We start from the raw sequence: 18,477 nt of genomic DNA on the forward strand, positions 1-18,477 counted from the left end.
CCTAACCTAATCCTAATCACCGTAAAAACCTAATAACCGGTTTTCACTTTAAAAAGAAAAACCGGTTATAACCGGGACAAAAAAATTTGACCGGCAAAACCGCTTATTACGAAGTAAAAAAACCGGTTTTAGGTTTAAACCGGTAGGTTTTTCCCATCCCTAGCTGAAACGTACCGAGTGGTTTTCGAACGTCGTTATGATGAATGTGATAATGTTAGGTGCTTCAGAATGGATCTCAGTTTTGCAGAAAATTTTTTTATGGTGGAGTACTATTTTCGGTATAGGCAACTGTCACCTCTTATAACATAATGACCTAATTAATTAACCCACCTACCACGTGCGGGAGTCATATGTTGCCCTAAATCCACATCCATAGGAATTTTATCCATCCTGTGGATTTTAAGATGTTTATATTTATATGAGACTTTTAGTCTATTTTTAAAAGGTTTCAACCTTTGTATTTTTGGGTGGCTCACCATGTTCTTGTAACACTGATGATGCTCTTGTTAAAGAGCGAAAACGTTTTGTTTCTATGTTTGTAGCCCTATAGGAGCTTTTAAACTAATATACCTTTTACCAGAACAAAAATTTTTTATTAAATTTTACTTTAAATATGGATGTTCAAAATATTCTAGTACCTAGAGCATAATATGACATGCAATATTTTGAACATTCATGTTTAAGTTCACATATTTTTGTTTTAATCTTTTAGTCTTTCCATGACGCATCAATTTTAAAGGGTTTTTACCCATATATTTTTATAATATTTTATTTTGGTGGTTAGCATGTTAGATCACGTAAGCACTGATGATGATCGGTCATCCGATCGAAAACTAGTTCTGTGATGTAACCCTTTTTAGGAATTTTTAAAATATATCTTTTATAAAGGATTTTAGTCGTTTTTTGTAATATATGGTGTGCAGCCAACTAGAGGAAAACATTTTCCTTGTGGATTTTTACATATTTGTATGTCGGACGACTTAAAAATGTTCTTCAACTTGTCGATGGCTGCCCAAGTCTTATGGCGACGGAGACGCTCAACGGTTTGGTTATTTTTGTCTGTGCGAATCTCGCGACCTGGCGTTATTGCTTCCTGTAGACATCCAGTGAATAGTTTGGAAAGGACCTGCCATAATCTTTTTACAGCTCCTTTCGAGGCATCTGCTATTATTTCATAGCCTCCGGGGGATTTATTGTTTTTATTTCTTGCACTGACCTTCGAACTTCATTGGGTGTTAACTATGTGCGGTGAAATTTCAGATCCCTGATTAATTATCTTTAGCAATGATCCACTTTAGATATATTGCTGTTCTTTGTATAGTTGGCTATAAAAATTCTCTATAGTGTTCATAATTTGATCTCGATCTTCAATGATCCTGTTCATTGATTAATTTGTGGATGTTCTTTCTTTCTAAAAACTTGTTCTATCTGAGTAATTTCAAGCTGTTATTTTCTTCTATTACTGTAGTTATTTCCATCGTATTGTATCTTCTTAGATCCTTTTTCAGAACATCACTTTTAACTTTCTTATTCAAGATTCTTAATTCATTCTTGTTCTGATCCTGATCTACTCTAAGTGTTCTTCTTTCTTCTCTAGAAGATGTTTTGTGCTGTGACTTAATTTTTTGTTTTTGTTTTCAGCACGAGGACAGTATTTCTTCTCAGCTTCTTTCAACGTTTCAATAATATTGTTCATTTCATTGGAGCTGATATTCTATAAGTCATGCTGATATTCAGTAAGTCATGTGCAAAAAAACTAGTTTTAATGTCTTCTTCACAAAGTGTTACATCTTCTGGAAGCATCCATCTTTTACTCTTCTTTTTAAGGATCATCTTTGTTCTTTCGACTTGTTAAAAGTGGTTTTTGCTCTAATTAATCTTTGGTCACTTCTTCTTAACGTGCCCTATCAAGTCCCCTTGACGTCGGCGATTAACATGGCGAAACTCTCTCTGTCTCGAGCTATTCTAAAATTTGCTCTGCTTTCTTTATACCTGTCCACTTCCTGATATTCTTCAACCAAGATTCCTGCTTTCTACCAATTCCTCTGCGTACTTCGATTTTACCCATCATAATAAGTTGAAGAATATTATACCGGTCTCCCCTTACTACGTGTCCAAAATAGGCCATCTTTCTATATTTGATGTTATCAAGCAGCTCGCGGGTAGCATTTGCTCTCTTAAGGACTGCCACATTTGTCAGCATAGCCGTCCATGGTATTTTCAGTATACGTCTGTGTAGCCACATTTCAAAGGCCTCCAAACGGTTAATGGTGAATATTTTTAATGTCCATGCTTCGACACCATACAGGAGGACTGACCAAATATAGCATTTAATCATGCGCTTTCGAAGTTGAAGTTGCAAGGTATCATTACAGAAGAATGACCTCATTTTTAAAAATGTCGTGCGGGCTATCTCGATTCTACATTTTATCTCTTTATCTGGATCTAGTTGTTCAGTAATATGGCAACCAAGATATTTAAAACTGGGTACTCTTTGAATTATATGACCATCAACATATAACCGTGAATCTTGATTGGCCAAACGGTTAAATACCGTGTATTTTGTTTTTGAACAGTTTACATTTAGGCCAAACTCTCTTCCCACTGTGTCAATGACATTTAAAAGGTGTTGTAATCCATTCATATCATCACTTAAAATAACTGTATCGTCTGCATATCTGATTGCATTTATCAGAATTCCATTAACTTTCACACCTCATTCCAAATTATGCAGCGGTTCCTTTAATATTCTATCTGAATATACACATATGTCCAAAAGTTTGGAATATTGGAATATTTCGTCTTTTTATTGATTTTTATATATAAACTTTTCTGAATAGTTAAACATCATTTTGTTTCAATTCTTAACAGTACTAAATAAATCTCAAAACCAGATAAACGATATGCAAAAAAATTATTTATTCTCTTGGAGTGAACAACTTAGAAAGTACAACTTACGTTTAAAAATAAATTAGTAAAGAAAAAAATAATTTTTAATAAAACTAATAATTAGTATTTCCTCCATTGGCCTGTATGCATACCTGTAGGCGATTTGGCATGCTGCCGATTAACTGATCGAGCTGGGCTTACGGAATTCTCTCCCATTCTTCACGAGCAGCATCTTTTAGTTAGCGAAGTGTAATAGGGGGATTGTTTCGCTTTTAGATGCGTGTCTTGAGAATGTCCCAAGCATGTTCAATAACGTTCATATCGGTGGAATTCGAGGGCCACTGTAATGTAGATATTCCTTCTTCTTCCAGAAAATTTTGCACTGCTGCTGGTCGATGAGGAGGTTCGTTGTCATGCATAAACACAAATTCATCAACTACTGCCCCTCGGAATAGACGTACCACAGGATTTAAAACTTCCTCGATGTACACAGCACCAGTGACACTTCTCTGCAGAACCAGCAGTGGCGTCCGTGTACCACTCATAATACCGCCCCAAACCATAATAATACTGCTACCTTCAAACGGGACACGCGGTTGGACTGTTTCTAGTCGGGCTTGTCGCCCTGGGGCCCTCCAAACCAGTGTTCTTCGCGAATCAGATACCAAGCCAATTTTTGACTCATCAGAGAACATCACGTTATTCCAGTTAGGACCATGTTGCACCATTTCTGTAGCCCATTGCAACCTTACTATTTTGTGTTGGTAGGTTAGTTTAGGAACATGTAAGGACCTTCTACGATACAAATTTACCGCACTTAGTCGGCGTGTTATTGTTTCCCGTGAAATATTCAGTCCTTTCAGCTTAGAAATTTCTCTGGATATACCACTTGTGGATTCCAGACGATTTCTTCGAGCTATCAAAGTTATCTGCCGATCTTGTGCTGCTGTTGTACATCGACTTCTACCACTTCTGGGACGATCCTTGACGTCATATGTCTCTTGGATTTTTTTTTAATTGTAGATACAGCACTCTGAGCAACATCAACAATATTCGCGATATCACTTTGGCTAAAGCCCTGTTGTAACAAAGCAATTACTCTAGATCGGTCAAAGTGAGATATCACGTTTCTAGGCATTTTTAAACGGCTCAATTCAAATTTAAACACAGACTGAAATAATGTGTAAATACACTAATCAGTTGAATGTGACCAAAATGGGCAAAATGATACAAAAACGATTCAAAGTTTTTATCATTTTCATGTAAAAACGCTCTAAAATGAATATCAACAACAGTTTTGAAACCACCATAGGCGTAGATATATTATTTGTACGTATTCCAAACTTTTGGACATGTGTGTAAATTGAATAAGAGTCGGGACAGTATACAACCCTGTCTGACACCTCTTTGTATTTTGCATATTTCTGCTGATTTTCCATTTATGCAAGCTGTCGCTGTTTGACGCCAGTATAATTTTTCTATGATTCGTACATCTTGACTATTAACTCCTTTATCCTTTAATATTTTAATTAATTTGTGATGTTGTACTCGCTCAAAGGCCTTTTCATAGCCAATAAATACAAAAATACAGCCATGGTTACTCCTACACTTAATTTTGTCACGTTTAAAGTTTGCTTCGAGCAAGGATAAAAATACAATATCCGAAGTATTCTTTGTTATAACTCCAAATACCACAATCCAATTTAATCATAACCATGTCCTCTATAACTTCCAAAACTTTACAGATATATGATTTTGTAACTTTTCACGTTTAAAATTTCAACGTATATGTATATATTTCTGTCAAAAATATTAGATATAAATAAGGAGTGTGTTCAACTCTTAGTCGTTCCCTCACACACGTTCATGCCCTCCAACTCCAACACAACTCCTTTCGGCAACTTCCGTCTGCGAGACGATCCGAATCGATCGTGGGTCAGCATCCGCCGTGCTGCAGTTAACTCCTGAATCTGGCACGGGGAGTTGGAATTTGCGAACTGGAAGTTTGGGAGTTTACGCGCTCGGGTCGTATAGCGGCAAAGGCCGCTGGGATGTATCACGCTTACGATTACTTCAGATACAGTCCGGTGCAACTGCATACGAGGAAATATAGAGTGACAGGTACGAGAGAGCGTTGCTGGAAAGTCAAAAAGTTTTATTTTTGGGGTTTTGGGAGTTTTGGGAGTTGTGGGAGTTGTGGGAGTTGTGGTGTTGTGAGTGAGGTTAGAATTTATAGTGGTTGGTTTGAAAATAGATGGGATTTGGCACGGAGGGTTGAGAGGTTTCGTTATCCTACCAACTGCGCCTTTCCTCGATAGATTTGGATAAATTAAATTTGGATTTATTTAGATTTTCGTATCGTTCGTGTACGAATGGTGTATGGTAACATGTATTCAAAATTAAGTGTATTAATAGTTATGGGGTAAATGAGAAATATATTAATACATAAAAAATAAAAAATATGTAAATAGTAATTAATAAAGTTTTTGAGCTATTTTCTCAAACATGATTAGGTAACAACATAGGTTTTTAAGTACCATTAACAAGTCTTTAAAGCCTAAATGTTACAGCAAAAGGTTTTTTTTATTAGACACAGTATATTTGCAGCAGCAAATATAAAACTCTGCAGAATATCATGTTTCTAAACTATAATGTAAAGACTACGAGCCTAGTAGGCCCATGGCTTGATGCACTATTCTTTTTCACTACCTTTTATCTTCTCATATCTTCTTTAACTTCGTTCCTCTATCTTGACCTCGGTCTTCCTCTTCGCCTTTTGACTGCCAATTCACTAGATAGTACCATTCTCGGAATTCTAGATGGAATCATTCTCTACACATAGCCCAATCACCTAAGTTTTTACGCCTTAATTACCGCTAACATGTTAGGTTCTTGGTAGAGCTCATTTAGCTCGTTATTTGTTTGTCTTATCCATTGTCCACTTAAGTTTTTTTCGTCAAAGATTTTGCGCAGTATTTTCCGCTCCCAAACTAATAGAAACTCTTGATTTTTTATGACCCATGTTTCAGAAGCATACATCACTATAGGCCTCCTTATTACGGTCTTTTGGGTCATTATAGGACATTTTTCTTCTGTATTGTTTCTTCACAGTTAGGCTCTCTTGTGCAGACAATCCCTAAGTACTCAAATTTTCAACTTCTTCGAACTTATATTGTGTTCCCTTTGCTGTTGTCATTGTTATGTTGCCACCCAACGAATTGCTTATTTGTCCATTTCATATGCTTAGTATTTACTTCATTGATATACAATCCTTTGGTTGCTGCCCTGTCTTCGAGTTGGTTTACTGTAAAAAGGCCGAAATCATTAGACCGAAAGCAGTAGACCGAACTCATTAGACCGAAAAGCACTTTACCGAAACCTCACTAGACCGAAAAGCAGGAGACCGAAAAGCATTAGGTACATAATACAGGGTGCTCAAACAGGATTGTAATCTGAGCAAGGGTATCATCAATCTCCCTTCACCTTTTATCCTGGCTTAGGACTGGCACCACAAAGTACTGGCGAATTTAGAGGTTGTTGTTTTGCTTTGTTTTTTTTTATTTATTTTTTGTTTTTATTTGTTTTTGGTTTATTTTTTATTTATTATGTACAATACTAAAAATTAAATACTAAAAATAGTTCAGAGGTTGTTTTTTAGCTTTGTTTTTTGTTTATTGTTAAATTCAAATTAGAAGCAAATAAAATTTACCCTTAATTTCTTTTTATTTGTCGCAGTAAAGGAGATAAGACAAATGTAATTACAACTAAATGTTATTTGGATGGTTATTAGAAATAGTTAAAATGGTGTTAACGTCACTATACTCTTAATTTATTTTTACCTTCACTAATTTGTTTAACGGATGAAATTAATTCCATATCAGACTGTACAGAGTAACAATTTACATAGTCTATATACATATAAAATAACACAAAAAAATACAACAAACAAAAAGACAGATATAAAAAATCTTAGCATAATTTACTGCAATCTTTTTTAATTAATGTACCATTTCGGTCTAATGCTGTTCGGTCTAGTGAGGTTTCGGTAAAGTGGTTTTCGGTCCAATGAGTTCGGTCTATTGCTTTCGGTCTAATGTTTTCGGTCTAATTGTCGTGTACCCTTCGGGTTTCATGACTATCCATCAATTATATTTCTCTTTTAGTCAATATTGCCACATCGTCTGCAAATGCTAAGTACTGATGCTTTTGTGATAGATCACAACTGTTCTATCAATGCTTACTTCCTTTATCTTCTTCTTCTTATGGTGCCGTGCACATATAGTGTGTTTGCGAATAATCTTTTAATATTGACTGCTTTACGGCGGCCGATATTGCACTCTAAACCTAACAATCAGTTAGGGTGTAGAGACTCATATGGGTTAAGTGCCAATATCAGTATAAGTACTGTTACTTGTGCTTGTCTTAATTTTAATATCTATGTAATTTGACAACATTTTTAAAAATGAGGTCATTTTTCTGTAATGATAACTTGCAACTTCAACTTCGAAAGCGTATGATTAAATGTTAAATTTGGTCAGTCCTCTTATACGGTATCGAAGCATGGACATTACAATTATCCACCATTAATCGTTTGGAGGCCTTTGAAATGTGGCTGCACAGACGTACATTAAAAATACCATGGCCAGACCGATATAATATTCTTCAACGTTATGATGGGTAAAATCGAAGCACGCAGAGGAATTGGTAGAAAACATGCCTCTTGGTTGAAGAATATCAGGGAGTGGACAGGTATAAAGAAAGTAGAGCAACTATTTAGAATAGCTCGAGACAGAGACAGTTTCGCCATGTTAATCGCCAACGTCAAGGGGACTTGATAGGGCACGTTAAGAAGACTATGTAATTTGAGCGATCGATCAATAACTTTTACGAACAACAACAGCTAATTTTGTTAATTATTTTTTTTAATTTTACTGATAGATTTATAATGTACATATGTTTTTTTTTTATTTGAAAACTTGCAAATTTACAATCTACTCTGTACAAAGGAGTATTAAGTAAAACTGATAATTATGTAATGTTTTGTAGGTGTTGCCGGCCAGTGCTGGTTCACCTTATTCACCACTGTATTTACTAACACAAATGTCACTCACACAAGTCTTCTGGCCACTGTCTTTTGAGTCTCCGAACTGGTAATGGACGATTGGAAAGCGTAGAAATCAGCTCGTTGTTGTGATTGATACTTCTTTTTCTATGTTTGGTCGCATACAGTCCTATTACGTCCTTTATGAATGATATTTTTATGTCCTCATGTAATGTTTGATTTGAAATATACCAGGGTGCATTTGCAATGATTCTTAAAGTTTTTGATTGGTATGTCTGCAGAATTTTGGTGTTTCATGGTTTCGTACATCCCCATAGTTCAATCCCGTAGGTCCATATAGGTTTTAGTATTATTTTGTATATTGCCAGTTTGTTTTCTATGGATAATTATGATCTTCTACCAAGAAGCCAATTCATTTGTCTGGTTTTTATTTGGAGTTGTTGTTTTTAGCTTTAATATGCGCTTTCCATGTTAGTTTCTGATCAAGGTGAATACCTAAATATTTGACTTCGGTCTTCACTGGGATAACTTGGTGGTTTATTGTAACATGTGGGCAATTTACAAGCCTGTTCTTAAATGTTATGTGAGCCGATTTTTCGTGGTTTACTTTGATTTTCCATTTTTGGAGCCAGTTTTGTAATAGATCTAAATGTGTTTGTAGCTTGTTAGAGGCCACTACTGGATCATGGTCAAGCGCAGTTATTGCTGTATCATCGGCAAACGTGGCGATAGTTGTTTCGTTGGTAGTTGGTATATCAGCAGTGTATAATAAGTACAAAAATGGTCCCAAAACACTGCCTTGGGGTACTCCTGCCCTTATGATATGGTAGCTTCTGTTATCTTTTTCCATTTTGACATATGTGAAAACTAACTGAAACATGACATTGTGTACATTATTTATAAATAAATATTTTGAATCAGTCGTCTGTTTTTGCAGCATGCAAAAGTTCGCCAGTGTTATTTGTGCCTGTGTAGTTATTTATATTTCGCAGCTACGACTTTTGTGTACGACCTATTCCTCTCTTGCCCTCAATATTTCCTTGGATGGTTAGTTAATTGATTGCCTAGTTTTCCCTTCTCAGGATATGGCCCAGGTGTCCAATTTTTCGTGCCTTGATCAATTTAAGCACTCTCTCTCTCTCTCTCTCTCTCTCTCTCTCTCTCTCTCTCTCTCTCTCTCTCTCTCTCTCTCTCAGTATTTGCTATTCTTAAAACTTTCTCGTTTCATATTTTACGTCTGTATAATCCTGTATAATCTTTTCTAATATCTAATCACTTTTATCTATTTCCACTGACCACCAATGGGTTTAAAATATTCATACCTACCAAAATCTCTCTGCTCACGGTACTGGAATAACCATAATTCAAATAGCTAACCATCTCAAGCTCGTTTTCAAAATGTCAGTAGAGGAAACCTGGCAAAATTTATGCTAAAAGGCATGCATTCGAACAAGTTTTAGATTTTACGAATATTTTTTAGAAAACAATTTTGAAAATGTCCTTATGTACGTTAGAGTTGAAGTCTTTTTGAGCTGGACAATAATTGTTTATTTATGTTAAGAAGTCATTGGATAATGGCAAATAATTAGTTTATTATACATGAGTGTTGAAACTAATTTCCCTCGAGTACTAAAGTTTTTAGCACGAACTACAGAAAAGCTCAGCTTTTAATAGGCAAAATGTAAACTTTTAATTTTTTTGCCTGTACTTTGTATTTTAAATGTATTTTGAAATATAAAATTTAAGTATATGAAGGACAATATAAAATGTTATTAATTTTGAACAAAGATCACAAAAGGAATAGAAGTAGTAGACATGGATTATCTAAGGAGAGCGTGTGGTATATCCAAAAAAGATCACATCAGGAATAAAGATATTAGAAAGAGGACAAATACTGTATAATCCAGTGTAAATAGAATTGAAACGAGACAACTAGTGCAAATGAACGAAGAAAGCTTTAAATTACATACCACAACAAAGAAGAAGAAGGGAAATGCCTTCAGTTGCCTGGGAAGAAAATGTACGGCACATCATGCGAGATAGAGCCATCAAAGAAGATGAATGGATGGACAGAAAACGATGGCGGTCGAAATGCGAGGACAGAGGCTGTAGGAACCTCGCTTATAGATAGATAGATTTTGAACAATGAAGGTCGACCTTCACTTATCTGTTTATCGGATAAAAATTATTGGTACCCGATCTGATGTTGTTCTGACTATAATGGATTAACATTTAAAAAATTACTTTTTTTATAAATAAAAAAAAGTTCGACCCGGGCAGATATTATTTCAAATCATTTTTGGAGCATTCTGAACAAAAAAGGTCTTTTGGAATTTTTCTCCAAAGTTGATCGTTTTCGAGTTATGAACAATTTAGAAATGAAAAAAAAACTAAAGCTGATGATTTTCAAGAAAAACATAAGTAAAAATATCCTTTTTGAACTTACAAAGTACCTAAATTCAAGTGCAAACCTTTTTCTATCAGGTCTTGATAAGTATTTTGGACTTATTTTATTTTGACACATTGTGTTTTATTTGTTAATGCCCGTCTCCCCATAAGAAACAATCTTAATTAACAATTAAAAAAAATATGTTTTAGAATAAAACATGGCTAATTCTTATAGAGACCTGATAGAAGAGGGTTTGAACTTAAATTAAGGTACTTGATAATTACAAAAATGATATTTTTTACTTGTGCTTTTGTGCCTTGAAAATCGTCATTTTTCGCTCTTTTTTCAGTTTTAAATTGTTTATAACTCGAAAACGAACAACTTAAGAGAAAAAAATATTACAAAATACCTTTTTTGTTGAGAATGATCCAAACCCAAGCCCGGGTCAAAAAACTTTTTTTTTATTTATAAAAAAAGTTATTTTTTAATTATTAATTAATTAGAGTTAGAAAAATATTAGATCGCGCACCCCTTATTTTTTTATAATTGTTAATATGCTAAAATACATATCCAATAATTTTTATCAGATAAACAGATAGGTGAAGGTCGACCTTATATGATTCTCTACTATCTTGTCTTTGGACATGTTGACAGCCTTTGACTTTTTTACAAAATTTACAATATCGTACCCTTCATTTAATTTCTTCGTTTCCCTTGTTTTAAAAACTATGACTAATTTTTCAACTGTTTCTACTGGAAAATCTAATCGTTTAAAATATTTAAGAAAAATCATGGTGTGATTCCATTAAAAATACTTTCAAAAATCGTTTTTTATGATTGTATAATTTAATATCATGAATCTACTCATTTAAAAAATCTGAGAAAACCGTGTTGATTGGTAATTAGTAGAAATCCGTTTGTGATATTTTTCAGATATTTCAGTGCGCTCTAAAACTGCATATAAAGTACTTTCGAAGTGGGAGTATTTCAGATAATACTCTATTTATCTGAAAATAGTTTTCACCGATGTAATTTTATTTTCTTGAGATAATAGAACTTAAAATATATTTTCCAAACTAAATAAATATAAAAGCGAAATTAAACATAAATTATAAGCTAAATACCCCTGATGACAGGTGGCAAGATAATTTAAAATTGTATCCAACATTTTTATTATCAGCTAAAATAATTAAATATATTTTGAAGGAATCTTTAGGAGAAATTTATTTAATTTAACTAAATAACTCTGAGCAGCATTTACCCCAAATCCAAATAACCTTAAGTTAAGGGTAACAAATCAACTGACGGTAAATTTGTATTAACTCAATTAACTACCTCTGATTTACGACCCTTCCATCATTTAATCTTGTTTTAGTTCATTCTATAACATATTATGTAATAATTGCATTGGCGTGATGTTGATAATGGATTTTTGCTTTATTGCAAATTTAAAATTATAAATGTTATTCCATTTCTGTGTTTGGAATTAATCAAATTGATATTGTTTTGAAAATTCCAAGTTTTACAATAAAATATAATTATTATCGTATTTATAGTGAATACATATAAATAAAATATACAGTCATCATTTTCTTTGCCTTATACCTATGCGGGGTCGGCTTCCCTAATTGCATTTTTCCACACAATTCTATCTTGGGTCATATCAATGTTAATCACCTTTACCAACATGTTCTGCCTTATCGTCTCCCCCCAGGTCTTCTTTGGTCTTCCTGTCCTACTCCTTCCAGGAATATGCACTTCAGCTATTCTTCGTATTGGGTGATTAACGTCTCGACGTTGAACATGACCAAACCATCTTAACCTATTCTCTCTCATTTTGGATCAATTGGTACCACACCCAGACTTCCCCTAATATACTCATTTCTAATTTTATCCTTCTTTGTCACTACACTCATCCATCTAAGCATTCTCATTTCCGCCACATGCATTCGTTGTTCCTCTTTCTTTTTCACAGCCTAACATTCAGTTCCGTACATCATAGCCGGTGTTATGGCTGTTTTATATAATTTTCCCTTCAGCTTCATGAGAATTTTTCTGTCACACAACACACCACTCGCTTCTTTCCACTTCATCCATCCAGCCCTAATTCTACTGCATGTATCTCCATCTATTTCTCCATTACTCTGTAATACCGATCCTAGATACTTAAAACTATTGCTTTTCACAATCATTTCACTATCCAAAGATACCATTTTATTTGTAGTAACTCTATCTTTAAATGAACATTCCAAATACTCTGTTTTTGTCCTACTAAGTTTTAAACCTTTTTCCTCCAGAGCTTGTCTACCCTGTAGTTTCGCTGTTATCTGGTCCAATACTAATGGAAATAAATAAGGACTAAGCACCGAGCCTTGGTGCAATCCTACTTTTACCTGACATTTATCAGTCTCTCCCACACCTGTCCTAACACTAGTCGTTACTCCCTCATACATATCTCTCACAATCTTTACATATTCGTCAGGGACTCCTTTCTTATTGAGTATCCACCACAGAATCTCTCGAAGAACTCTATCATATGCTTTCTAAAGATCAATGAATACCATATTAGTGTTGGTCTCTTTATCCCTGTATTTTTCCATCAGTTGCCTTACAATGAAAATTGCATCTGTTGTTGATCTGCCCTGCATAAAGCCAATTTGATTATCGTATATTTCGGTTTCTGCCCGTATCGGTCTATCAATTACTCTCTCCCATATTTTCATGGTGTGGCTAAGTAGTTTTATAGCTCTGTAGTTTGTACATTGTTGTATGTCTCCCTTATTTTTGTAGACAGGTACTAATATACTGCTTCTCCATTCGTCTGGAATTTGTCCAAATTCCATAATTCTATTAAATAGACCTGCTAGCCAACTTATTCCTGTCTCTCCCAATGCTCTCCGTACTTCCCCAGGAATATCATCTGGTCCGACTGCTTTTCCTTTCTTTATTTTTTGAAGCGCTTGAGCTATTTCTTCGTTTGTTATTCTGGTAACCATTGCTGTTACTGTCTCCGTTAACTCCACAGGCTGTCTGTCAAATTCTTCATTTAATAAACTGCCAAAGAAAACAGTCAACCTCGATATTTGGCAGTATTTATTCGATTTTAAGGAAATGACGAAACAGGTCGATTTTTGTTCTAAGGGGGACACATTTTTACGGTACATACATTTGTCATTTGTCAACCCCCTCCCTTCCACTTCCCACATCCTTTATTTTTAAATAGAGAATAGGGGTCGTGTGCTTGTTCACTTAAAAGGTTATTCAATTCTCTATTTAATAATATAAACAATAACATAATTATTTATACAGGGTGTCCTAGAAAGGGGTGTTTCAACCCTGCTTAGGGTTTCCTCAGAGAGCGCATATTTGATTTTCTCTGAACAACTAAAATTCAAGCAGCCTCAGATCCACAAACGAAAGATCATGACGACATAGATGCCGTGGCGGCATCTGCTAAATACTAACGAAACTTTTACTTTCAATATCGTCGCCTTGGTACTATAACTTGATAACTCCAAAATTGACGTTTTTGAGATAACTAATTCACAAGATGTATTTTATTTGCCTCTATATTGTGTAAAAACTTGATAATTCGCTCCAAACGGGTTAAGTATTTATTTATGATTGACGAAAGTTGATTTACTCAAATGCCCCTAATATTCAGTGCTAAAACTTGACAAGATAAGTTATCAAGCTATTCTTTAATCGAAATAATCGTGAATACGACATACACTGAATGCTATAACTAGCTAACTCTAGTTTTAGCAGAGGGCTAATTTTCACGAAAATAATGTTTAAGATATTAGTTTTGTTAAAAAGTTTACTTAGATGCAACTTGGCACGACATGCGACATTACCAAATCTTAAGATTATGGTAGTGCTAAAAGTTGATAACTTATATTTTTCATGTTATTTTCCATATTGGAAAACAAACTTGCACCATATTCCTAAATAGATCAGTAGCCAAAAAGTTAAGGAACAGTATTTTAGAGCTGCAGAGTGAATTCCGTATTTACCAACATCACGGTAGCAGCACAAATATCTTTAAAATCTTTAAACTCGTTTATCTCAAAACTACTAATTTCGAGTTATCAAGTTATATTATTAAGGCGACGATATTATAATAACAATATAGAAAATAAAACTTTATTAGAACTAAACTGTTGGTTACACCATTCGCGGCTTCTAAAATTTGCAAGCCAAAGCATTACCGGCGCTAAGAAGGCAGAGGGACATCTCTCAGGTTGCATCTCACTACTCTCCTGCCAAGCACGCTAAAATTCCAACAAAAATTAGTTCCCAATACTCAGAATAGGAGTATAACTAATAAAAATAATAATTAATAATTTCGTTGTAAACCGAAACAAGAGCCGCATTGAAAAACATGAAAACTGGATAAGAACCTGATCTCGATAACATTCACAGTGAAATTGTAAACATTTTAGAATATGAACCCTTAGACCCCTTTGAAAAATCTTTCTTAGTTCTTCATGAAATTATTGATTCTCCGTGGGATGATGACGATGGTAGCGGGTTTTACCCCATTGCGAAGAGACGTCTGTCTTCATCGGCAGAACAGGAACAAAGTAATTTAGAAAGACGGGAAGCTTTCCTTCGAAGCGCCTGCATACTACAATCTATTACATAAAATATTTACCATAACCATTAACTATTACCATTAGTTTTTGCCAAGCCAAAATTAAAATGAATCACTCTAATTTTTAAAAACTGCAAACATTTCACAAAAACCTTCTGAATTAATTCATAAAGGAATGAATATAAATTGGTTTTATAAAGAATGTAGCAGAAACTGGAGAATTTTCTATAGTGCTCGTAGAGAAATGTCATTATAATCTAATTTAATTTGGTCGAAGAGCTTTCTCTTGGAAGAGAGTGAAGGAAAATATTCAAGCAGGATATAAATAGGTGTCTTTGTCGTCATTATTATGAGTGTAACAAAGTTCTCCTTCGTTCGAAAATAAAATTATCAATTTGTAATGATGCCAGATAAAAATCTACGATGAAAGGGCTTCGCAAAATAATACAATCGAATAGACAGACAGAAAGGAGTTTCTTAATTAAATGCATTTTGATTCAGCTACAGATTTTCAATTTTCTATTATTATTATACCTAAATAAAGTTCAACGAAAAGTACTAAGGAATATTATAGGAGGAATATAGTTGGTTTTTTATTTCCTGACCGTGAATTTTTAAATAAAAAGCTTTTATTTCCTGGGTTTGTCGTTCTGTTATAAATAAAACACTTTGTTATTGCTTAAAAGTTTCGGCTATTTGCCATTTTCAATAATAGCTTTAATAAACATTACATAATACACATTATATTTTTTATAAAACAATCAACAATATCTACCAGAACAACACAATAAAAGAAAACCTAGAAGAACTATCTGACTCAATTGAAGCTAGTAATGGGATAAGATAGGGGGATTCCCTGAATCCTATATTGTTCAACCTGATCATGGATGAAATAATAAAAAAAGTAAGAACTAAAAAAGAATACCAAATGGGAGAAAAACAACTTAAAATAATCTGTTATGCAGACGACGCAATTCTAATCTCTCAAAGTGAAGATGATTTACAACGTACGATGCACCAATTTAATATAACCGCTAGAAAATTTAACATGTTAATTTCCCCAAAAACGACCAAATGCATGGTTATAACAGCAAATTAGTAGATGTAAAAAAGAGTTAGAGGATCAAATAATAGAACAAGTGATGGAGTTTAAATATCTAGGCATCACACTCTCTAGCTTAGAGTTTCACGATATTCGATAGAAATATCGATATTGCATTGATATCGTATCGAAAACAAATACGATACCGATACAATACATCCCTTAGCAATATTAATGTCGATATGATACTCATTATCTGAAATCAATACAATACTTTTGTATTGTCGATACGCTTGCCTCGATATTATTGAAAATATAGATATCGAGAAAACAAAATAATAAAACGCCACAGTTTTTTGATTATATTTTGTGGAATAGGTAGTTAGATCATAATTATTTATTACATAAAAGTATAAGTAATCTGGAACCCAAGCATCAGCTGTTATTATATTTTACACTTAAGTGCGTGAACTTGAAATTCTTGAGGGTGAGTAAATGTCTGTTATGATTACACTGTTTATATCATGTGGCATTTGTGGCAATATTACGGAAGTAAGTGATGATGACTTAAAAATAATTTTTAATAAATACTGAATTGCGATTTATTCCGAATCTCCGGGGGTTTCCCTATATTTTCAAAAGTAGTTTTTAAACAATACAGAATTAGTAAGTATTTGTCGACTTTCAAAGAAGCATTCAGCCATATTCAATCTTTATAAGAATACACATATCAGTTATGAGCAATATTCGTAATATTTTTAGAATAATGTCCATTTGCCAAGCATGCAAAAGTGGGCATAAAAGGCCTACAAAGCTCAGATGTATAATCCTTTTTATGTCGATATTTTATCGAGTATTGTATCTATATCGTATCGAAATCAATATCAATACGATATTTTTATAAGAAAATATTGCCGATATCGATACTCGATACGGTACTTCATTGGCATAACCAATACAATACTCAATACTTATAGCCCAATAAATGACCGTTTTGGAGTGTAATTTCCAGGGCAACTCCGAATTGCATGAAAATTAGGATTTAGGTTCTACTTACCCTCCACTTCAAAGTTGAATTTGTGCCGTTGGTTGCTTTTACTTGGGGGGTGACATTTACCCCTTCTCGGGGGGTGAAAAACGCGTGTTTAAAATAAGGCCGGAAATGGATAAATTGACTTATTTTAAGCACCTCTTGTTCTATAAAGTTTTTTACGTAAGTCAATACTTTTCGAGTTATTCGCGGTTTAAAACTTTGATTTTTCGACAAAAAAACTACGTTTTCAGACTGTTTTTCCCAAATAACTCAAAAAGTAAATATTTTATCGAAAAAAATATTTTTAGCAAAAGTGTAGCCTATAAAAAAACGAAAAAAATGGTGTACAGTAAAGTCTACAAATTAAGTAGAAACAAAGTTGTAGCTCATGAAAAATACGTTCTTATTCGTCTAATTCCAAATCGAATAATTCAACGCGAAATCACCGAAGAAAGAAGCATTTTTCGGAAAAACCTTATTAACATTTTTAAAGTATCGAAAAACAGCTTATTATTTGTTTTTTTACAAAAGTTTACAGCATCGAAAATAAACGAGTTACACTGAAAAAAAGTTGGCCCCTTTTTTTTTGGTAAAAAAAATCGCGAAAACCTCCCTCTATTTAGCACCCTAAATGAAATTAATCGTTTGGCCTTACCATGTATTTTAACTGTATGTGTATTATTTATATGATCTGTAAGTTTGATTGGTTTGAAGTGCTTATTTTTGAAAACATTTGGTTTTATAGTAAAAAAAAATTCTAAAATTTTTTAAAAAATTCATTTTTTCAAAATAACTTAAAAGTATTAGTGATAAGAAAACTCTTAAAGAGTAAAAAAATGTAGGTTTTGCTATTATACTCGTAAATATGCTAGTTTCATGTTGTTCCTCCGTAAGACAAAAATTGGTTAAGATATAATTTGCATACACTCGTGATTAGTGGCTCATTCAAGCTTTCTCAATTATAACCCTTTCAAAAATAAACACTTTAAACCGGTGAGACTGACCGATCATTTAAAAATAGATAGGTAAGTAAATTGTTTGTAAAGCGGTAGCGATTAATTTCATTTGGGGCGAGCTAAACACGGCGAGATTTTCATGATTTTTTACAAAAAAAAAGAGGGCCAACTTTATTTTGAGCGTAACTCGCTTATTTTTAATGCTAAAACTTTTATTCACAATTAAAACAAAGCATTTTATAAACACTTTAAAAAAGTTTAAATGGGTTTTCCCGAAAAGTGCTTAATTTTTCGGTGATTTCACCTTGAAATATTAGATTTGGAATTAGACGAATAAGAACGTATTTTTCATGAGCTACAACTTTGTTTTTATTTGATTGATAGACTTCACTGATACACCATTTTTTTCGGTTTTTTATAAGCTATACTTTTCCTAAGGATATTTTTTTCCATAAAATATTTACTTTTTGAGTTATTTGCGAAAACCCGTCTGAAAACGCAGTTTTTTG

The 18,477-nt window shown here is 33.6% G+C and overlaps 1 protein-coding gene across 1 annotated transcript in view; it reads left to right on the forward strand.

Annotated features, from left to right (window-relative positions):
- The first annotated feature begins 4,871 nt into the window (after nt 1–4,871).
- Nucleotides 4,872–18,477, forward strand: part of LOC126880985 (disks large 1 tumor suppressor protein-like) — a 170,001-nt gene continuing 156,395 nt past the window's right edge. The window contains exon 1 of the mRNA XM_050645067.1: nt 4,872–5,010. Coding sequence (XP_050501024.1) covers nt 4,941–5,010 — 70 coding nt within the window. The 5' untranslated portion in view covers nt 4,872–4,940. The remainder of the gene's footprint in view (nt 5,011–18,477) is intronic.

The sequence above is a fragment of the Diabrotica virgifera genome, chromosome 2, assembly GCF_917563875.1.
Source record: "Diabrotica virgifera virgifera chromosome 2, PGI_DIABVI_V3a".
Taxonomy (NCBI): Eukaryota; Metazoa; Arthropoda; class Insecta; order Coleoptera; family Chrysomelidae; genus Diabrotica; species Diabrotica virgifera.